Source organism: Necator americanus, chromosome X (assembly GCF_031761385.1).
Source record: "Necator americanus strain Aroian chromosome X, whole genome shotgun sequence".
NCBI classification, from domain to species: Eukaryota; Metazoa; Nematoda; class Chromadorea; order Rhabditida; family Ancylostomatidae; genus Necator; species Necator americanus.
The window spans coordinates 10,995,993-11,018,255 of record NC_087376.1 but is presented as its reverse complement, the minus strand read 5'-3'; the positions used below and the strand labels follow the sequence as shown (position 1 = coordinate 11,018,255).

The 22,263-nt window shown below is 42.8% G+C and overlaps 6 protein-coding genes across 8 annotated transcripts; 3 read left to right on the top strand and 3 right to left on the bottom strand.

The window, feature by feature from the left end:
- Positions 1-34: 34 nt before the first annotated feature.
- RB195_022297 (uncharacterized protein) lies at positions 35-7,729 on the bottom strand (the record flags this gene model as incomplete). Of its 3 annotated transcripts, XM_064209373.1 has the most annotated exons (9): positions 35-439; positions 471-563; positions 2,395-2,566; positions 3,692-3,814; positions 6,068-6,129; positions 6,840-6,912; positions 6,973-7,097; positions 7,168-7,254; positions 7,316-7,456. In XM_064209373.1, the coding sequence occupies 9 exons, from the start codon at positions 7,454-7,456 to the stop codon at positions 35-37; spliced, it is 1,281 nt and encodes a 426-aa protein (XP_064065253.1). The 3 variants fall into 3 exon arrangements, with proteins under 3 accessions (XP_064065253.1, XP_064065254.1, XP_013291618.2); XM_013436164.2 differs by lacking the exons at positions 35-439; positions 471-563; positions 2,395-2,566; positions 3,692-3,814 and adding an exon at positions 7,661-7,729 and having other exon boundaries at positions 6,040-6,129; positions 7,316-7,459; XM_064209372.1 differs by lacking the exons at positions 471-563; positions 6,068-6,129; positions 6,840-6,912; ... (1 more) ...; positions 7,168-7,254; positions 7,316-7,456 and adding an exon at positions 5,785-5,879.
- Positions 7,730-9,990: 2,261 nt separating this feature from the next.
- Positions 9,991-10,305, top strand: RB195_022296 (uncharacterized protein; the record flags this gene model as incomplete). The annotated part of the gene is made up of 1 exon (XM_064209371.1): positions 9,991-10,305. One exon carries the CDS (start codon positions 9,991-9,993, stop codon positions 10,303-10,305), a length of 315 nt encoding a protein of 104 aa, XP_064065252.1.
- A 4,812-nt stretch (positions 10,306-15,117) lies between these two features.
- RB195_022295 (uncharacterized protein) lies at positions 15,118-15,833 on the top strand (the record flags this gene model as incomplete). The annotated part of the gene is made up of 2 exons (XM_064209370.1): positions 15,118-15,302; positions 15,650-15,833. The coding sequence occupies 2 exons, from the start codon at positions 15,118-15,120 to the stop codon at positions 15,831-15,833; spliced, it is 369 nt and encodes a 122-aa protein (XP_064065251.1).
- Positions 15,834-15,964: 131 nt separating this feature from the next.
- On the top strand, positions 15,965-16,341 carry RB195_022294 (uncharacterized protein; the record flags this gene model as incomplete). Its single annotated transcript, XM_064209369.1, has 2 exons — positions 15,965-16,146; positions 16,215-16,341. 2 exons carry the CDS (start codon positions 15,965-15,967, stop codon positions 16,339-16,341), a joined length of 309 nt encoding a protein of 102 aa, XP_064065250.1.
- Positions 16,342-16,846: 505 nt separating this feature from the next.
- Positions 16,847-21,358, bottom strand: RB195_022293 (uncharacterized protein; the record flags this gene model as incomplete). The annotated part of the gene is made up of 4 exons (XM_064209368.1): positions 16,847-17,086; positions 19,113-19,267; positions 20,885-21,065; positions 21,293-21,358. The coding sequence occupies 4 exons, from the start codon at positions 21,356-21,358 to the stop codon at positions 16,847-16,849; spliced, it is 642 nt and encodes a 213-aa protein (XP_064065249.1).
- A 69-nt stretch (positions 21,359-21,427) lies between these two features.
- On the bottom strand, positions 21,428-22,243 carry RB195_022292 (uncharacterized protein; the record flags this gene model as incomplete). Its single annotated transcript, XM_064209367.1, has 1 exon — positions 21,428-22,243. One exon carries the CDS (start codon positions 22,241-22,243, stop codon positions 21,428-21,430), a length of 816 nt encoding a protein of 271 aa, XP_064065248.1.
- Positions 22,244-22,263: the final 20 nt, after the last annotated feature.

Sequence of the window (22,263 nt, the reverse complement as noted above, 5' to 3'; positions counted from 1 at the left end):
GCATCTGCCCATATAGTTGTATCAATTCTATATATTACAAATTTCTCTGCTGAATATCTTTCTCGTAGCTGCCGTTGTTCTTCAGCATACAACGTGGGTAACAGAACTCATCGACGAGTTCAACTAGTTGTACGTCCACCCCGATTCTCATTTGAGGCCTCAAAGAGATCCACATCTCCTTACATTTATCAGGGCGTAGACGTAATCCATAGGCTGCAACGAACTTCGATACAAAATTGACAACATGTTGAAGTTTCGCAGTGCTTTCCGCGAATATAACAACATCGACGGCGTACTCTAGATCAGTCAAGGGGCACCCTGGCGGTGCTAAGACAATGTCGGCAGGACACTGATCGACTGTTCTTCGGATGATATCGTTGATAGCCAAGTTGAACAGGAAGGGTCCTGCCACTGCTCCTTGTCTTACCCCAGCTATCACCTCAAACGGTGTTCATGTCTTGGATACAGACCAGTACTTCGGGCTCGGTCGGTGGTTCCTCGTTAACCACATATGTCGGCCCATGAACGTGCTCGAGTTCAGGAGCTGACGACGTTTGCCGGTTCTGCAAGGTGTTGAAGTGATCCCTCCAAATTAGAAGGGTTGCTCCACCGACACCCTTTCCACTGGCAGTGTTGAGGACAGAACATTTTTCCATCTTGCCGCTATACTTCTTTAATAAAGCATAGGCTTTCCGCGGGTTCTTTTCCCCCGCGCCTTTTCAGACTCCTTCGCTCCCAACGTCCACTCGCTATCGCTGTTTTGTTGCAGTTGACGACGCAACTTCTTTTTAAGACGTTTTTTTTTGTTCAAATCACCACTGCTGCAGGTGACACATACGGAATTATACGTGGATCTTGTCTCCGCGGATGCAAAGGCAAACTTCTTCCGCGGCATTTGAACCGTCCTGCATGCACTTTGTAAAGGAATCCGCATTGCAATGCTTCTTCCTGGTCCATACTCCAACATGAATAAACACACGTTGGCGGAAATTCGTTCTGGTTTCCTCGTCTTTCAGACCTGTCATGTCGATTTTCGGTTGAGGAGGTACTCCTCGGCTACACTTGTGGAACCGTATCTTAATGCTGAGAAGAACTGGACGGTGGCCAGAGTCGAAAGCAACATCCCAAGCACCTCTAAATTCTCGGATATTTCGATATTGTGATATTTCGAGTGAGGGATTTTTCTCGTGCTATGTAGCCGAGCTGAAGTTTGAGAGTCCTCATCTTCTGTTTGCGCTGCTCTTCAGGCGTTAGAAGGGTTGAACACGCCACGTGTGTTGGCGTCGATGATTCCTTTTAAACATGGAAACAATGATAAGGCCCGTCTGCTTACATTAGTCAACCACTCAGTCACCGTTGTCCGACGTGCGCTTCGCTGGATAAGACCATTTTTCTAGCACATCGAATTGTTGTTCGAAACCCATCTTTGCATTCGCGTCGATTCGGACAATGACCACCTGGTGGCTGAGTATTTTAGACATCAACGTATTGATTTCATCGTAGGGCACACACAACAACATATAGATAATGGCAACAATCACGTAGAGAAAAACGCGAAGGTGAGGATTTTGCCAACAATTCGGGTTGAACAAAATCGAGGCGCAGATCCGACAGTCGATATTCCATGATTGTCAGTTGGTTATCTAAGTGCCATTTGAGAAGCACTGTATGAGCATGCGATGTGATCTCTGGCGGAAATTGCAATATGTTAGGGTCAACATTGAAATGTTGGCTTTGTAGAAGTTATCTGCACAGATTTCAAAGTCCGCAGGCTGAGCTGCATGCACGATCACTCCATTTTCCGAACATGTCAAATACACCAGAACGGTGGTGTAACTGGTTGCTACACAGAGAGGAAGGATCATCATATGAAAGAGAAACATTTGGCACTTTGGCTTTTCAACGCCAAAGTGGCGAAAAAGAGCGCGTTGAAGAAGTAGCAGTAACATAGACGTAATTTTCTGCATATATGACTGGTTTTCGCCGTCGCAAGTTTTACGGTAGTTTCGTTGTGCTGCGGATATATCTTCTGGGTGTGACTGCTGAGATTGAACATTTGTTGAGGTCGAGTTTTTGGACACTTCCAGTGGAATAAGCAACTTCACTGGTCGGCGTATCTTCCGTTTATTAGCCGTTATGAGTTCTGCTTCGCCAATACCTCCGTCAGCACCGGTCATAATCTCCGTAATGCATGTCATTTTCCATTCGTTTCTGGGAAGAATCGGATCAGTAATGAGAACTACATCTCCTACACTTGATAGTTTTTGTCATAGTGTGTGACTGGTTATTCATCTCTGGCGTGTCTCCCTTAGAGAAGTTAAGTATTATTGTTGCCAATTTCGCCAGAATCTTTCTGTTTCCTGACACGACAAATAGGGCGCACCGATTTCCGACCTGGTTTCGAAACTGAAAAGCCCAAAGTTGCTCTGGAGGCAAATAAGCGGGATCATCGTCAGTGTTGCTTTTAATGTTATCAACTGCGAGAGCTAGAATCTTATTTTTCTGCAGAAAGTCGATCTGGCGAATAGTGCTGAGTTCCTCTCGTGACCCTTGGTAGATGAGTGGCCTAGAATTAAGGCACTCCTCAATCTCCACAACCACGATATGAATGTCGTCGAACGAGCGCTGCCGTAAACCTCGTAGAGTAGGACTTTATAAATGCCATATGTTATTGACTTGATAGCGTAGAGGCGCTCATAAAAAGAACCATCAGTGTTTCAGTATACTCCTGCCAAGTGAAAAGGTTGGCGCATTGTCGGAAGTCATAGATACTAAAACGCCTCTACGTGCAACAGATCGTCGAAGCACATTTAAAAATCCTTCTGTCGCCATACTTCGCACGACTTCGATGCGGATCAAGCGGGGAACGGTGCAGGTAAAAATGCATCCATACAGTTTCAATTTATCTCCGCTCTTGATGTATGACGGAAGATCGGAAAAATCCAATCCTATATGCTGGAATTGTACCTCCATACTCTTCAATTTGGAAGGTCTGTGGTATTTGGATAGTGATAAGAAAGTGCATTGGAGCGCCGACATTAGACACATTGAGTGGTCAATTTGCGAACCTGTTTGCGCAGGGTTGCAGTATTGATGGCGCAATGTAGAAATCCTGTGCTCAATGCCCCAATGCCCCTAGTCCACATGAGCTATCTGGATAATATGCCTAACCAGAGCTAAATTAGGCATAACAAAAATAGGGTACTCTGTATCATCATCCAGCGCAGTGTCCTTGTCTTCCTCGTGAGCGCCATATTTGATTTTCGTCCTTGTATAGGCGCAAGGTGTTATTCATTGATTTTCGATAACTCTTCGTTAAATGTACTAAATGATGATTGCGAAGAAGGGCGAACCTTGCTGTCGAATTTCCTGTCCTCTTGAGGCACCCGGAGTCTCGGAGATGTCGTTTTGTTCTGGAATGTGTAGAGAAATTCTGACTTTGTTGGCTCCATCTAGCAGACGTAGAAGTCTTTTGACAAAGTGAATTATCAGTGCTACAATTTTTTTCCAGGTGCCGAAGGAGCTGTAACGTGTTCAGTTTAGCAGCTCTTGAACTACGGTACTTTCTGTACATGTCATGTTAATATTGGCACTTAAGATACCAATGAATGTGTCGTTTTCGCGCGCAAGGTGATAAAATTTAGTAGGCCATGTCCCTACAGGGATCTTCAAGGAGTTTTGACCTGTTCACCAAAGGCGGTCCCTCTGTTCTTCTTTTGCAAGTCCTCTAGTTCCGACGACTGCTCGATCTTCGCTCGTATTCACGTATCCAAACAACACAGTCACTCGCTCCTCTTTCAAGTTTTCAACAGCCCTAGAAATCTCTCGTACTCTATTCTCGACAAGTACTCTTACATGTGTTCTTCGTGGCGCCGAAATCAAGCTTAGTACTATTTGGGAGTCTAAGAACAGACGTATAGTTCATGGATAGCCGTAACACGCATTTTTACTTGGGTGATGGAATTGGGTTAGGCACGTCGCCAAAGTAAGGACGTTTAACTCCAACTTTGGCATCGTTTGATCGTCGTTTTGATTTTAACGCATGGAAGTTTTTCTTCAGCCATAACAAGCGTAGAAGTCTTTTCGTCAAAAAGACAGGCGCATGCAACAATAGCAGTTTCACTAGTGTCTGCGAAGAGTGCAAGGTTCTGCCAAGACGTCGTAGAAGCGATGTTTGAAAACCATTAATTTTTCCAATGATATCGCTTCATTAGCCGCAAAGCTCCGGAGGCAATTCCGTATCCCACTGAAACTGTTGCCTCCATAATTTCTGCTTAAAGTTTTTTGCTTGAGTTAGTAAGGGAACAATCCATCCAAGTGGATCGTATGTGGACGCAATTTGTCGCACTACTGATCGCTTAGTTGCCATTTCCACTTTCTGCTTTTGACAGGTAAGTCAGATAGTCGGTATCCGCATTCCACAGAACTCCTAATACTTTCTGGGCACTTGATTTCGCACATGTATCTTCTGGTAGTTTGTGAAGGAGGGTCTTTTCATTTGACATGAATTCTCTCAAATTCATTCCTATTTCCTTTGAAGATCTTGCGCGCTTCGCACGATTTTGACGTTAGTTCCTTCTCGCCTTTTGCTGAAAGAAACAGATTGTCGACATATAAGTTTTCTCGAATGTTCATGAGCGAGATCGTGATCCTGTACTGTGCATAGTAGGTGGTACTAAATAGTCGCACCCAATGTGTCGAACTTTTCACTTTTTCACCATAGTATAAGAAATCTCTCCAAGATTTTCTCTGTCCAGATTGCATCATGCAAGTGTGGTATATTCTCGCCTGCAGAAACCATTCGATTCATAAAGTTTCGAATTTCATCGAATGTGTGCACACAGTTGTCAGCGTAATTTTTGCTGCTGACAAATGAATCTATTTTTGCACTTTTGCTCTGTTGGTCGGTTTATTACCGTACTTCTTTGTTAAAACTTAATGATAATTTTCCTTTGAGGCTAACTTTAAGTGACAGTATTTTTGGACTGTACTTAAAACCTTATGTTTGTCAACGAGTGCTTCATATATTGCCTAAAATTCTGGGAACTCTTCTTCGTTACCGTAAAACTGCGGCAACTTTAACTGCTTCGTTTTGAGAGTGCGACATATAAAGTCTTCATCGTCTTTTCCACTTCTTTCCGAAGTTGAATTGTCCTCTGAGAATCAAATGCCGTAATTTGTAAAGGAATTTCTTCGCTTTCCTCAGTCGCAGTTGACTTTGTTAACAACTCGCTGGGAGCAGAAGCTAGAGGCTGAAACTTCAAGAACAACTCAACAGCGGACTCGAGGTCATTGAAAGGATTTAACACTTTTGGTTCGGTAAATGTTTAAGGTCGACCTTAATTCGCGACCCCATGTCGCTTCGGCGACAGGCTGCGAACTTGATCAACTGGTTTGACTCGAAAAAAAAAAAATAAAATAGAACTTTGACTGATTTTGACTTGTATCCTGTTCCCAGGAAATTATAATCCTTCAGAAAAAAAAGAAACACTGTGATAGGGACTCATGGTGAACACGGATGATCATCAATGTATGGTCAGGAAGCTACCATATCGTAAAAGCATGCGCGTGTAAAAAATAAGCTGACCTAATACTTCCTGTTTGTCCTTCTTCCTTCCTTTCTCTTTCTTTCTTTCTTTCTTTTTCTTTCTTTCTTCCTTCCTTCTATCTTCCCACTATCTTTTGTTCTCAATGACTTCAAAATTACTTGTCAGAGTAATGTTTGAAGTCTCTAGATACCAATTAACCCTGCACCACTTCGAGTGGAAATGTTGTAACACAGACATTTGATGGAAAAGAACTTCACTAACATCTAGCATCACAGCTTCAAGGTTGACTTTAACCTTGAGTAAGACTAGAGGAATGATGGGAATAATCATAGGAGATTAGTATATACACCAGAGTAGTGTTCATGTACATCACGGCGGAACAAACAACAATATACTTGAACAGTGTGAGGAAAGATAAACAACAATCAACAAGCGACCTTTGGAAAGAAAAATATCTACCAAGTCATAAAAAGCAACAACGACGGATACTTCATTTGATAAGTTTCCTGATCATGTACTGAAGAATTCCACCATGGCGGTAGTACGTGAGCTCAACTTCAGTATCGATACGACAGATTACCTGAACAAAAGAAATGGTATCGCCTCAATAAAGAGTGTATTTTCGAGTATTCTCCGAGTTTGCTCTAATCTTATTGTTGCTGTATCCTATGTTCACATTAAGAATGGTTTCATCTGTATAACGGCTTAACTTCAATTTCAATTTGATGAAATTTTCAAATGCAAATGCAACGCACCAGAGCATTCATAACGTTTTTTTTTTTTGAAATGAGGACTTGTGACGCAGCAGAACTTAACCGCGCATTTGCGGTTTAACACCGCGCATTTGCGGTTTAATGCTTTAACAGAAGCTAGCTTTGCGTGAGACATGCTTATTGAAAAATTGAACAGCAGAGCAGGTACTTCTGAGTACTCAAGGACTCGAAGGCTTAATTACTCGAAACACTCCTTAATCTACTTCAATGGTTCAAAATACTGAAATATCGACGCATACAGTCGGGTTGGAACAACCTAGCTTGTATGGCAATTACGTAGGCGGTTGTCCTCGAAGTAGCGTTCTGTGACCCTTTCTCAATTACGCAGCTCGACTTGGCATGGGTCTCACAGCGTACCCAACCATCTGTGCTGTTGCACCACGACAGAGGTCGTTCAGGCCCGACTGTAGCAGACTTTTAGCCCACAACAAAAATTGAGACAAAAAATGAGATAATACTATTGTAAATAGGAGAGACTAGAACAAAACATGAACAAAAAGTCAGAATACCGGGTTACCTCGAAGTTTTTTCCATTTGCAAGGGTAACCTTAAGCAGATGTCGTACTTTTAGGTCATTAGGAATGGTAATGCTGAATCAAAAGTATAAATGAGTTGTTGATAAAGACATAAAAAATGTTAAGTAAACTAACGTATATTGTTCTTTTCCGGTCAACCCTAAAAATTTGGCATTCTCTCCTTTTTTGAATTGTAACGGAACGATGCCCATGCCAATCAAATTCGAACGATGAATTCGTTCAAACGATTCAGCAAGTATCTAAATGTATCAAATACAACATTATAAATTATAGTACTCTACTAATTATAGTATTAGCGAAACATCATACAGCTTTCACACCCAAAAGATATGGCCCTTTAGCAGCCCAATCTCGAGATGAGCCACAACCATATTCCTTTCCAGCAATAACGATGACCTTAAACGAAAGTTAGTAGATTGGAGAAATTATATGGAACGAAAAGTAGAAATTGACGCACAGAGTGACCCTCACTGGCGTATTTCATTGCAGCGTCATAAGTATCCATTTCTTTTCCGGATGGTATGTGCAAAGTTTGTGGGCCTATCCTCGATGCAAGCTTATTCGCTAGACGAATGTTAGCAAATGTTCCGCGTGTCATGATCTGACCATATATACAGCAATTAAAACCATTCAGAAAAACAGAAAACATAGACATCAGCGTGAGGGATTTTGTTGCCCGAATCAAGTTGCGTCGCATGGCAAGCATAAGGTCGCTTCTAGCTCGCGCTTCTAGAGATCTGAACACTTTCAAGCTTTGCAAGTACGTTGTTGGCTATTACGAGGTGTCGAAATTTCGATTTACCTGGGTGCAGAACAAGGGATGCCCCCAAAATTGGCTGGTCACTGCTGACCAGCATTCAGCGCCGCACATATCCTTGTAATTACAGCTGCCGCTCCACCAGCTAGGTAGAGTTCACGACTGCCTGGGATCACCTAGACACCGCCTCCCTCTTCATCGAAGCAACGCCGCGAGCGAGGTTGGCATCGCAGCGGAGCGGTGAAAACAGCAGATCTGGATGAAAGAGGAGCAAAAAGCGAATTGACGCAGCCAGTTCTGACAAACGAATATGCGCATATTATCGGAAAATAATGAGAAGTACATTCTTCTATCCAGGTGAAAAACATTTAATCAATGTTTTTAACGAGTTCCTGTTCAACTTTCAACTGCAATATGTCACAAATTTACAGTTACACCAGGTAATCTCTGTTTGCATTTTCACAAGGCTTAAGTGACTAGAATTAAAGGCCTAAATGAACACCGATATGTCCTTGTTATGTTCCGCCATGTAACTCAAGAAACTAACTAGATTAATGTTTTGTTAATTTTTTAATATAGATGTCTATATATAGCGCAGCTTAAGTATTCTAAAACCTGCTCGCGCAATTTATCCTATAAAATGTTATATAATTCTTTAAAGGCATCACCCCACGAATCTGAGGTGGTGCAGATTTCAGGTAGAGTATTCGTATACAGGATGGGAGACTACGGAGAGGGGGGTGATTCCGTCCATCTCTTCCTAATTGCCGTAAAAACGGCTCGGAAAATACGGCTTCATTCGTTTTGGCGCACCATTTTGTACAAGAGGTTCGATTGGAGCGCGCCAGTCCTGTGCGGCGCCGCATCTTCCGGGCCGTTTTTTACGGCAATTAGCAAGAAATGGACATAATCACCTTCCTCTCCGTAGTCTCCCATCCCGTATACGAATACTCCACCTGAAATCTGCACCACCTCAGATTCGTGGGGTGATGCCTTTAAACATCTATCCAGGGTCAAACGTGTAGTGGGATTTTTCCATTGGGGGTCTTAATGAGAAGGGGTTGCAAGGGAAGGGGGTGGTAAGGAAGTGTACGACGAGCAGTAGTGAATGAAGGATAGCATGATAAACAGGACGAAATATTATGTAATCTTAGATAATTACATACATTATAGGTTCTTGCTCTTTGCTTTGCTGTGGGGCTTTTTATACAAGAAGATTTGCACTATGAAATAGTCAGTCGTTCCTGTTTTTTGAGACCTTCTAGTTTTTGGAATTCAGATGGAACAAGATATAAATTTTTTCCTATCTAAATTTTGAGGGAACCAGACGGCCCGAAAAGAAGAAATTCTGCATATGGAGGTTTCGTTAGTCCCTCTCGTCTTCTCGTCGTGAGATGGAAATAATTACGGAGAGGCTCTACTCGAATCCTTTCCGTTCATCAATTCCTGTGTCAAGCCCGATTATCCCCACTGGTGAAGCTCCACAACGGATTCTTCTTTCAGAAGTACGAGTCGCTATCAAGAGCATGAAACCCTGCTCTGGGACCTGATTTTATATCAGCAGACTATCTTTCGACTGGCAGCCATCCACTTCATGTACTTCTAGCGGCGCACATGATGTCCATCTTCAGAAATAAGATATCCCAGACCAGAAGAAGACCTCGCGAACTGTTCTCATTCATAAGAAAGGGGACCGAAAAGACCTTCGGAACTACCGTCCGATATGCTTCCTGAGCATCTTATACAGAGTATTCACCAAGGTCATTCTTACATTTGATTTGCATTCACATTTGAAACCCAGCCTCAGGAGCAAGCTGGATTCCTTCAGGGGGTTAATCTGCTTGGACCACATCCAGATTGTGTAGAAGGTCATAGAGCATTTGCCGGGAACACCGCCTGCTCTTTGTTTTAACCTTCGTCGACTATGAGAAAGCCTTCGACGGCGTAGAAACGAATGCAATACTGTCAGCGCTGGTCGATCAAGGTGTGGACGCGTCGTATGGAAGTCGCCAACTGCCACGATCGACGCACCACTAAGATACACCTTTTCCACTGATGGAAGATTTCTCTCGAACCTTTGTCTTGCGGACGACATCGTTCTCTTTTCGAGCAGTACCAGTGAAGCAGAAACGATGCTCAAAGAACAGAACGAAGCAGGGAAGAGAATAGGACTGCGAATAAACAGAAAGAAGAAATAGTTCATGAAGAACGCTGACTGCGAGGACGGAAGAGTACAACTTGACAGCTCCCAAATCGTGGAAAGTTCGTCATTCGCATACCTCGGACGTTCTATGAACATGGAAAACGACTTGAAAGAAGAATGGAATAGAAGGATGAGACCATCATGAGCAGCATTCGCACCCGTCAGGGAAGCTATGGACCAACTGACGGACCAAGATCTTCCTGCCCGCCTGTTCGACTCGACAGTTCTTCCAGCGCTCTGTTACGCAGCGAAGACGTGGGCAGAAACCGCTGCCACGTCTAGGAAGCTACTTACTACCCACAGCGCCCTTGAGAGATGTCTTCTGAAGTTTAATCGGCGCACACAACATTTAGCCTGCCTTCGCAGCTCCGACTTCAGAGCAATGTTCATTCTTCGCGGCCCAGCGGAGTACATATCGAGGGCAAAGCATAGCTGGGCCGGTCACATTATGAGAAGAATCGACTATAGATGGACTAAAGAATGCTAGAGTGGATCCCAAGAGATGCCAAACGCGTTCGAGGGAGACCGCCAACTAGAAGGGGTGACGTGTTCGCTACACGGATGGACCAGCTGGGAGCTCAGCTGGATACGACTCAAGGACCTCGTCAACGTCACTCACGAAATTTGAGAACATCTTGGATGACCATGGCGAGGGAAAGAAACGAGTGGAAGAGATGCTGGAGCCCGCACATCCAGTGAAGACGGGCCATCTAAGTATCTAAAAAATAAATAAATATATATATATATCATGCTATATAATAACGCGCTTAGTCCGTGTGCGTGTTTGTCTGTATGTCACGAAAATACTCCTGTCAATACAAAACTCCGCGCCTATGAGAACCGATGGATCGAAACCCGCCTGAGAGGCGAACATCCTGCCAGTGAACAATTGTCAGGAGAAGTACTAAGCTGTATGAAAGCTGTGATAAACAGGTTAGTTTCTACCATGTGTTAGTGAGGATACATAAATCTTTGTGTGTATGTATACTTCCAATTTCGTTAACCAGATAAGTGATTAGTGCTTCGATTATAGAGATAGAAGTTTTCTTTTAAATTATTAACTAAATATTTTTTTTTAATTCATAGCTACACGTGGACCAGCATTATAGCAGAACAACAAGAGAAACAGGAAAAAGTGCAATACAGTGAAATATTTATTCCTACATTTCCATTTAACTATTATATAGTTCTTATGCACTACTTTTTCTGACTTTTTTGCAGGCAAATGTATTTTGCAAATGATGTTGCGTATTTAGAGGTATTAATTGTGCCTTTGGTTCCAGAGAAATGAATCGTAAAAGAAATGAAGTTCCAAAAAAAGATGTGGCAATGTTAGAAAACTCAAATTAATCATGACAAGAAAAGAGGAATTGAATGCGAAAATTTGTTAAAGTTTAATCTTGACATTATTTGTGCAGAAAGGTCTAGGACTGACTGCATCCATAAAATTCCTATCTATAAGATCAACACTGGATCAATGAGGAAGTGAACGGCAAACCTGATATTGAGCATTCCTCACCATCCTTCTATTAGAACGTTTTTATCTTTTTCAACATCTGGAAAAGAGTGTAGTCGTTTGTTTGCTAATTTTTCCATTTATGCTTACTGCCTGTGTAGGTTTCTTTGCTTGCGTGTTATAAAAATACCCCATTATGACTGAAAATGCTTTATCGGCGGGAATCGAACCCGAGAGACGCGGTTGGCAGCCGAGCAGTCTGCAACTGAACCAGTGTCAGCAATTCTACGAAATTCTATGAAAGCAGTGACAAGACAGGTCAGCCTTCGTCATATATCAAGGATAGGATATGAACTTTTACGTGTACGTATGCCTCTAACTTTGCGTTTTTGTTTGGATCATTTACAAATCACAAAATTATCGCACATCTTTTAAAGATGTTTTCTTCTCAGGTTTATCGAAGGTGGAGTTCCATTTCCTGTGGTTTCTGAAAGACTAGAAAATCCATGCTCACTGTCTAGGCATTAACTTCTTTGACAACTTTTTTTGCGCGTCTTTGTCTGTATTACGAAAATTCTCCACAAAGAACAAAAACATTCCATCCACGGGGACCGAATCAAGGACATCCCCCTCGAGAGGGAAAATTCTACCACTGAGCCACTGTCAGCTCAATTATCATGTATGAAGTCTGTTATAAAACCTTTATAAATCTATAATCTGATATAAAACAGTTTCATATGCTCTAATTAACACATGACTAAAGCAGGTTTGTTTTAGCCATGTGTTAATTAGAGCATATGAAACTTTATGAGTACATGCACCTCCAATTTTAGGAGGCACTTAAAGGGATTAATCTTTTGATTACATAGATAGCTCTATTTTTCTGTTTGGGCAATTCAAAAACCACAAAATTATACTATTTCCTCTTTGAAATCATTACTTCTTTCTTCTTACTAATCATTTGAGATCTACAATTATTTCCTAGCTACTTTCTTTTCTGACGACATTTTTTGCATGTGTTTGTGGATTTGTCATCAAAATGTCCCATAAGGCGAGAAGCGCTGCATCTGCGAGAATTGTACCCTTGAACCACCGCTAAAAACTGCAAACTGCTCAAAAATGAATTATGTATTATGAAAATCATTATGAAGGAAGCTCGGATGAGTTGTACCCGGTGGAGTACCTAAACACGTTAGAACCCACTGGAATGCTACCACATTAGCTGCTTCTGAAGAGAAGAGTAATCGTCATGCTTTTGCGCAATCTTGACGTTGTCAACGGCCTCTGCAACGGGACACAACTTGGAGTAGAGACCCTCGGAGGCTATGTGCTTGGCAGTCGTTTTGCTTGTGGGGGCCGAAAAAACCAGTTAGCTGTAATACCCAGGATTGACAACTACTGGGAAAAGCAGCTACCGTTCCGACTGTGAAGAACGCAATTTCCCTTGCGATTTGCTTTTGTAATGACTATAAATAAGGCTCAGGGAAAGTCTTTCAATGAAGTGGGAGCGTACTTTCCGGAAGACGTTTTCAGTCACGGACAACTCTACGTGGCTTTTTCCCGAGTAAGGACGCCTGCCGGACTGAAGGTAGACACAAAGCATGGTTCAGTTAAGAAAATTCTGTACAACGAGTTCTGTTATGAAGTCACTGTGGAGATGAAAGACAAGCCAGAAATAAAAAGGTGATAAAATGAATGCGAACACTACTACCTACCTCATACTCATATATCATATTATAGAAAACATATTCAGGCAAAAAAATCAATGTTAACAGTGCGAATGGAAAGATCAAATAAAATATTTTACTGTATCGCAGAAAGTGTGTGTCCCAGTTTTTAGAGGTGGGTTCTCTACTTAATTTTCTTGCGCTTTTAGTTGGAAGAAATCCTTTTGCTCTTAGATACCTCGAGAAGCACACGCTGGCAGAAAAAAGAAGAACGAAGTCGATGTCTGCCAAGACTCCACAATGATATGTGAACGTTAAAATGCTTCAATTGGGTTTTCACATTCAGTTCTGAAATTTTTCGCAGAACATCTCTACATAAAAATCAAAAAGGAAGATTATTTCTGCCTATTGTTTTTCTTACTTATTCCGTGCTAATTTGGCATTCGAGGCTTTCATTACAGATGCAATGGAAATGATGGTAAGATGGGAATGCAGAAATAAATATTTATATGTAATGCACTTTTCTCTGTTTCTCTTATGGTTCCGCTATAGTGCCGATCCACGTGTACTTCTGTTAATGTCACCTAGTAGTTAAGATGCCTACTGATTAATCGAATCATAAAAAAAGTCTGAGAGTCCGGCGTGGGCCGGACGATCAGACCGGCATGAATATATGGGTGATTTATTAAAACGCCCGCTTTTTGGAATGAGAAAACTTCACAAGTTCTCAATTTTCGCTCACGCGCCGAAATGGGTATGATCTTAAACAAAGTCTCATAACTCAGAGCAACTTAATGCTGTGCAGATCTCTTTCGAGTATGGTGTAGCTGAAAAATTTTCTCCATCAGAGGCTTTATTGATTTCCAGCGATTTCCAGGGCTCCGCCCTTTTTCCAAATTTTGGATGGGAAAAGATTGGAAAAACGCCATTTCCCCAATTTTGTCTTTTGCAAAAATTTGACTCGTTTTGGGACGACGGTATGTTGAACCTGTATCGTCCCAGTTCACATTGACGAAAAAATGTTGATTTTTTGGTGTTTTTTCACACTGGTCTTCTGTAATTCGACTTATGCACCTGAATCTTTTCTTTGTGGAATCATGCGCTTCAAACAGTATTTAAAAATATCTCATAGATCATGCTATATATAATAACGCGCTTAGTCTGTGTGTCACGAAAATACTCTATGATGATGCAAAACCGCACCGGTGAGGTGTCGAACCATGGCCATGCACCTGATAGGCGACCACTCTACCTTTTCACCATTGTCCAAAGCTATGTAATGTATGTTGACTTTGATAAGGCAAATTAGTTTTTCATATGTTAGCGAGGGTAAATAAACTTTTATGCGAATGTATACTTCTAAATTTGCAAACTATCATGCTATATAATAACGAGCTTATTCTTTCACGTGTGTGCGTCTGTGTATATGTGTGTCTTAGTCAAGAAATTCCAAAAAGAGAGGGAGACGGAAACCACGGCGTCATTTAGTGCACTGGAGCCTCAACGCGGTAAAATTGGGTGAGACGGGTCTTACGGCGTCGGTATGGTGCACCTGTGCCAGAAAGCTATAGAGTGGGGAGAGACGGGTTTCGCTGCGTCGGATTGGTGCGCGAGACCCCGAGGCGGTAGAACGGATTTCCATGGTCCTTTCGCATATCTATTTCGCAGCATGTCTCTTGATGCTACTAACATCCTTTCTTCAAAAAGAGGAAACACACGTGCGAACGGCCGATCAAATACAATACATAGTAGGCAACGGTTTGCGCGATCCGACGTAGAACGTTATTTATATCACTACGATAGTGGTTTTCACGTTATCCCATATTAGCACATCATTCTTTGCTAATAGTTGAGAATGGAGGAGACTCATAATTCGAATAATGTTTCCATTTTCCATATGGATAGACGAAAGGACACCTGAATCGTGGAAACATAGTACCATTATTCCCCTCCACAAGATGTCATCCGCCAGGTACCCTAGGAATTATCAATTTTTCCTGCGTTTCATGTACAAGGTTCCGGAGCGCATTATCCTGACTTATTAAGCGATTCATTAGCGCGAAGGACTAACGCGCGACGAGTTGGCTGAGTGGCCGTGTGAATTTCGTCCTGCCCGATCTACGAGGTGTTCATCGTTAGGAGAGCCATACAAATATGGCAGCGGTGTTCGAAGCTAATGCAATCAACCTTTGCGGAATTTGAAGCCGCTTTCGATTCTCTTCATCGAGGCCGTCTTCTAAACGCGCTCTGCGCCGATGGAGTACCAGAAAAATTCGTTCGCTTGCTTGATGACATGGATCAACTGGATCAACAAATAACTGCAGTTCGAACACCAACCGGATGTACAACACCGTTTGAGTGGTAACTAGAGTAAGACAAAGGGGAGTGGCAAGACTGGGTTCAATTTCGCCATCGACGACATTATATGAGGAACAGTAGCCCTGCCGAATAGTCAGTGTCCTGCAGATATCATCCTAGCACCATCATAACGCCTCCTGACCGATCTCAAGTACTCTGACGATGTGGTTATATTCGCGGGAAGCAGTACGAAACTTCAACCATCAATCTTGTGTCGAAGCCGGCTGCAGCCTATGGACTGCGTCTACGCCTGATAAATGCAAACAGATGTGGATCTCTTCGAGACCTCGAACGAGAATTAGGGTGGACCGACAACCGACAGAACTCGTCGATGAGCTCTGTTACTTAAGGTGCACGCTGAAGAACAACGGCAGCTACGAGAAGGATATTCAGCAAAGATACGCCACGGCCATTTTTGCATTCAACTCCTTAACAAAATGCCTATGGTCGACCTCCATCGCCAACGAACTCAAGCTGCGAATCTACCTATCCGCAATTCGCTCCATCATGATGTACGGATCGGAGACTTGGTAGCGTGGGCGACGGTGATGGGAAAGCTTGACTGCATGGAGAGAAGGCTGTTTAAACGACTGCTAGGCTATTTTTGGCGTAGGGTATGCAACAACGAAGAGCTTTACGCGGAAGTCGATTTTGTGCACCGGTGAATGACACGTAGAACATATCAACATCTTGCACCGCCATCGAAAGCGGCTACAGAAAATCGTCTTGGCTTCTTTGATCATATAATAAGGACACCACCAGATAGCCTTGTTCGACGAATTTTGAGGAGTTTGGCGGATCCAAGCTGGAAGAGGCCACTTGGCCGAAAGCGAAGTTCTGGAATGAGGTAGTGAAAGAGGATCTGAGGACACTCGGCGTGGATAGGCAGTTTAGGCGAGACGTAAAGTTTCACAGAGTATGGAATAGCGACGAATGGGCTGATTTTGTGCAAGCTCTCGCAGAAGATCGAGAAGGTTGGGCAGAGCTATGTTCAAAGACGACACATCTCGGCGATGATGCGGGTAATCGCGTCAAGCGATGACATCAGCCCGCCGATTAAGTCAAGTAAACCACGCTTGTATGCATGGAAGGATATATACTTGACTTAAACGGCAGGCGGATATTACGGCCTAAGGCGGTTAACCGCGTCTTATCCGGAGTGGGTCGCTCATAAACATACTGAAGCCCATCCTGTCCTATCTTCAGCTTGACCACGCATAGAATCTATCCATCTTCTAGTCATTATCCCATAATCTGCGAAAGCTCACCTCTCGGCTGAATTGCCTATCGACGCCAAATGTCCTCGGATCTTCTTTTGGTATCTTGGTCAAGAACTGTTTTTCAAAACCAGGATGTCCTTACTCGACCAGTTTGAGTCTGGTAACGTCCACAATTTGGAAGCGTGGACGGTTTTCTGTGAGTACTTCAGGAGGCAGGGCAAGATGTCTATGTTTTCCACGTGTCATTTACCGGTACACCACATCGCCTTCTTAGAGAAAAGTTTTTCGTCATGGTAAGTCACCTAAACGGCTTTCTCTCTATTGCAGTCAGGCTTCAACTTCACAGAACTTATTCACTAGTTCAATAGGCTGAGGTATAGGTTGTTCGTCCACCCTGATTTCCTTTGAGGGTCTTGACAAAACCCACACCTCTTCGCATTTGTCAGGGTGGAGTCCCAGTCTGTAGGCCGCAGCAAATTTCAAAACAAGATTAACAACATGTAGCAATGTCTCGCTACTAGAACCAAATTGCCACATCGTCGGCCTACTCGAGATCGACCAAGTGACCTGCAGATTGGTGCGAAAACGGACATGACCTCGGGGTATACTGTTCAACTGTTTTCCGCCTGATGTCTCTGAATTTCGTTGCAGAGGAAATATGTCATAATGTCATAGTTCCAGTTAAACACAAAGAAAAATTGAATGTGAAAATATGTTGTACTTTAATCCACGCATTAGATTAGATCCTTGCCTCCTTTCTTTCCAAATGTTTCCATCTTTTCAGCACTTGTACAAAAATTCTTATCTTTCATTGGTGACTTCTTTTATGTGGATTACGTTTGTATCGTTCCATGAGTGTTTTTTTTTTTAAGAATTACACAATTTTCAATGCTCTGGTTTTTTAACGTGTTTAACGTGAGATCCTGAACATAATTACCCGTCATGTAGATGAGAAATATGTCATAATGTTAGGGTTGCCTGCACCTGTAGCTGATAGAGTAGGAGAAGTCTCAGGATACCAGATGAGTGCACTAGCGCAAGAATGCAATAGGACGGGTCCCGCGACCTTATGGGACTCTGACGTAAAAAAATCATTAAAATGAAGTGACACTGTTTGCCTGTGGTGCTAATCACCAAAGTCTGCTCCTCCGTATGCCAACTTTTCTATACGTTACATTCATCATGCTAGCCAAATGATTTCTTCAGAAATTATACACGCATGCAGAAATCCGTTTTAGTAGGAGCTAGCTGTTTACGTAATCTAACGTAGAATCTTTATCTTTATCAATGTATGATTTTCACGTTATTTGGCGCTATCACACCTTTCTACATTAACTGTTGGGAAAGAAGATGAGAGAAGCTTAAATTTTGCATCGGTATAGAAAGAAGGAATATCATGCTCTCAAATGACCGGGTTAGTCTGCTGCATAAATATATAAATATAGAGCGAAATATCAGAGAGCAGAGAGAAGGGGGCCACGGTGTAAAATTGGTGCACCGGTGTCAGAAAGCGACGGCGCAAAAATTGAAATCAGCGCAATTATTTGTGCAGCAGTAGAGGACAATAATTTGTCAAAAAAAGAACTGCTTTAAAGAGTTCAGTGCTGCCTTGAAGAACGAAATAGGTAATGCGACATAACACCGCGTTAGCAACTCGGTGGAAATAAAGGTGTAGGAGTATGTTACTAGAGGTCTCGCACTCATGCAGAGCAAGCCGGATGTCACATTCCGTAACGACAGCGGAACTATAGAATAACTACTAGACCGGCTTACTTCACTCAAGGTGTTACGGCTTAATGCGGCTATCCGCATCTTCGTGGGGTTGTGTCGTCTTTGAAGATATCCGAGCTCATCCTGTTTGATCTTCAGCTAGAGTTCGCATAGAATCTACCTATTCGTCGCTGCCTCACAAGAGGCGGAACCTTAGATCTCCAGTAAACTGCCTGTCATGTGTCCTGAGATCCTTCACCACCGTTAAGAAATTTCTATTACGTACAAGGTGCCTTTTCCATCTAGGATCTGGAAGCAACCTCCGAACAACTTGAAAATAACAAATGGTCTCCTTGTGTCCAAAGAACGTTTTTTTTTACACCATATCCTCTTCTAAGTAAAGTTCTTTGTTACGGCACAACATCGGCCAAAAATAGCCAAGCATCCGCCTAAGCAGCTTTCTCTGCATGTAATCAAGCTCCTCCATCACTATCAATGGCGCTGCCTACGTCTCCAATCCGCACATCATGATAGCACGAACTGCGGATAGGTAAACTCGCAACTTGACTTTGTTAGCGATGGGGGGTCGACACATGCACTTGGTCAATGAGTTGCCAGAGAAAGCTTTAGCGGCTTTTAGTCAGCTTTAGCGCATCTTTGCGGAAAATCTCTCTGGCCATCGTTTTTCAGCACGCAGCCAAATAACAGAACTCATCCATAAGTTCGGTGGGTTGTACATCCACCGCGATTCCCGTTGAGGGTCTCGAGGAGACCCACATATGCTAGCATTTATCAGAGCGGGGTCGCAGTCCATATGCTGCTGCTAATTTCGATACAAAATAAGTACATGCTTCAACTTTGCGCAACTAAAAGCAAACATTACCACATCGTCAGCGTACTCGAGACGAGCCAAGAGACGTGCAAACGACGCTAAAATGACATTGGCGGGACACTGCTCAACTGCTCTTTGCATTATGTCATCGACGGCGAAGTTGAACAGAAAGAATCCCGCAACATCCTCTTGTCTCACTACAGTTTCTACAACAAACAATGCAGTACATCCAGCTGGTTTTCGAACCGCAGCAGTTATACATATATTCATGCCATTAGTTAAGCATTTGTTATTTGTTGTCATTTATTATTATATTTATTTATTTATTTATTATCGAAGTACATCAACTTTTCTGTAATTCCATCTTCGCAAAGAGCGTTGAGATGGCGTTACTGCTGCCACACTTCGATCAATCTCCTCACAATAAACACTTGACCAGTCGACGATCGTTTACAGCGAAAAGCGGCTTTTTCGTAGTGGTGGTTTATTCGCGATTTCTTATAAGCTGATCCACGATGACCAGCTCCAAAACCTTGTAGATTACAAGCAGCAGTGATATTACTCGGTAATACCTGCGTTCCGTGATGGATATCTTTTTGTGGAGAGGAATTACAATATCGTGTCTACGATTCAGCTATCCTTTCGTCAATCAGTATTGAACGGATAGTATTATAATAATATAATATACAATATACCGAAGCGTGTACAAAGGGACGTGTTTTAACGTCTCGTAGGAAGAGGCGCCGTTACCAAGCCGTTTTTTTTTCTTTGGACGACTAGGAGGAATTGAGCGAATTCCACTGTATTCACAATTAATTAATTCACAACCCAAACTCTACGGGTTCCCTTGGGTTTCCGTACTATGCCAAATTCGAAAACGTGTCTTTAGGTCAAAAACGTATATACGTATATATATATACGTATATATATATATATATATATATATATATATATATATATATATATGTATATATATATATATATAACAGTTGAACGTCCGGCTAAAGCCGGACTTCAGATTTTCTGTGGTGTTCGTTTTGCTCCCCTTGACTGACCAAGGAAAAAAGAAAAAGAAAGTGTATTATTCTCAGAAGTTAGATTTGTGTTGATCTAACAACGTTTTCTTTCTTTTTTTTATAATAAATAAAGACGAAAGATTTTAGTTTTCCTTCTAAACGCGTCAGTTCTACACTTGTGGAATATCCAACTTCAGTTTCAAACACCATTTCGATGCCAATATAATGTAAACACAATTTGAAGGTATTACTCGAAGTAAGGAATTTCATCCCATTTTTCCCTAACAGTTATCACAGAATGATGTTTCACATAAAATGAAGTGAACGACATCATCGCACTAATAAAGATAGCGTTTCATATCAGAACATGTAAACACTTGGCTGCTATATAAGCAGCAGTTAGCATCCGTGTTTCCACTTTCTCAAGAACGGAGGAGTCGTCGAAGTGAAAAGCAACGCGGAAAGTGGATACAACTATGAAATGTTTGCGACGTCCCATTTACCTTTTGCGACATGCACACAAAGTTACTGTGCGAGACTTCTACACCATTACACAGGAATTCGACGCTGTGCGACAAGTCGCACCCCATTTTATGGATACCTGGCGCCGGCGCACCAACTCGACGCCGGTGGACCCGTCGCACCCCCCTTTTCGAATTTCGTCATATATATATATATATATATATTATATATATATATACATATATATATATATATATATATATATATATATATATATATATATATATATATATATATATGACTTGACTTAATCGGCGGGCTGATGTCATCGCCTGACGCGATTACCCGCATCTTCGCCGAGGTGTGCCGTCCTTGAACACAGCTCTGCCCAACCTTCTCGATCTTCTGCGAGAACTTGCACAGAATCAATCCATTCGTCGCTATTCCATATTCTGCGAAACCTTACGTCTCGCCTGAACTGCCTATCCACGCCGAGTGTCCTCAGGTCCTCTTTCACCGCCTCAGTCTAGAACTTCCGTTTTCGGCCAGGTGGCTTCTTCCAGCTCGAGCCCGACGAACTCCTCAGAACTCGTTGAACAAGGCCATCTGCCGGTCTCCTTAATATATGACCAGAGAAGCGAAGACGATTTACTTTAGCCACTTTCGATGGCGGTGCAAGATGTTGATGTTTTCCACGTGTCATCCGCCGGTATACCACATCATTTCTGCGTAAAGATCTTCATTGTGACATACCTTTGGCCAAAAGTAGCCAAGTAGCCGTCTAGACAGCTTTCGTTCCGTACAGTCAAGCCTCTCCATAACCGTTGATGGTGCTGCCCAAGTCTCCGATCAGTACATCATGATGGGGCGAATTGCGGATAGGTAGACTCACAGCATGACTTCGTTGGTGATGGGGGTCGACCACAGGCATTTCGCTAAGGAGTTAAATGCAGAAGTGGCCTTAGCGCATTTTTGCTGAACATCTCTCTCGTAGCTGCCATTGTTCTTCAGCGTACAGCCTAGGTAACAGAACTCATCGACGAGTTCTATCGGTTGTCCGTCCACCCTGATTCCCGTTCGTGGTCTCGAAGAGATCCACATCCGCTTGCATTTTTCAGGGCGTAGGCGTAGTGCATAGGCTGCAGCTAGCTTCGATACAAGGTTGACAACATGTTGAAGTTTCGTACTACTTTCCGCGAATATAACAACATCGTCGGCGTACTCGAGGTCGGTCAAGGGGCACCCAGATGGTGCTAAGACAATGTCGGCAGGACACTGGTCGACTGTTCTTCGCATAATGTCGTCGATTGCGAAATTGAACAGGAAAGGTCCTGCCACTGCCCCTTGTCTTACTCCAGTTACCACTTCAAACGGTGTTGTACATCCGGCTGGTGTTCGAACTGCAGCAGTTGTTCGTTGATTCATGTCATCAAGCAAGCGAACGAACTTTCCTGGTACTCCATCGGCGCCCAGCGCGTTGAGAAGACGGCCTCGGTGAGGAGAGTCGAACGCGGCTTCAAAGTCCAGAAACGCTAGTTGCATTGGCTTCGAATACCGCTGCCAGATTTCGATCACTCTCCTGACGATGAACACCTGGTCAATCGTAGATCGGCCAAGACGAAAGCCAGCTTGATCGTTGCGCGTTGTTTCTTCGCGATGCTTAATGAGTCGGTCCAGGATAATGCGTTCCAATACCTTGTACATAACACGCAGCAAAGAGATTC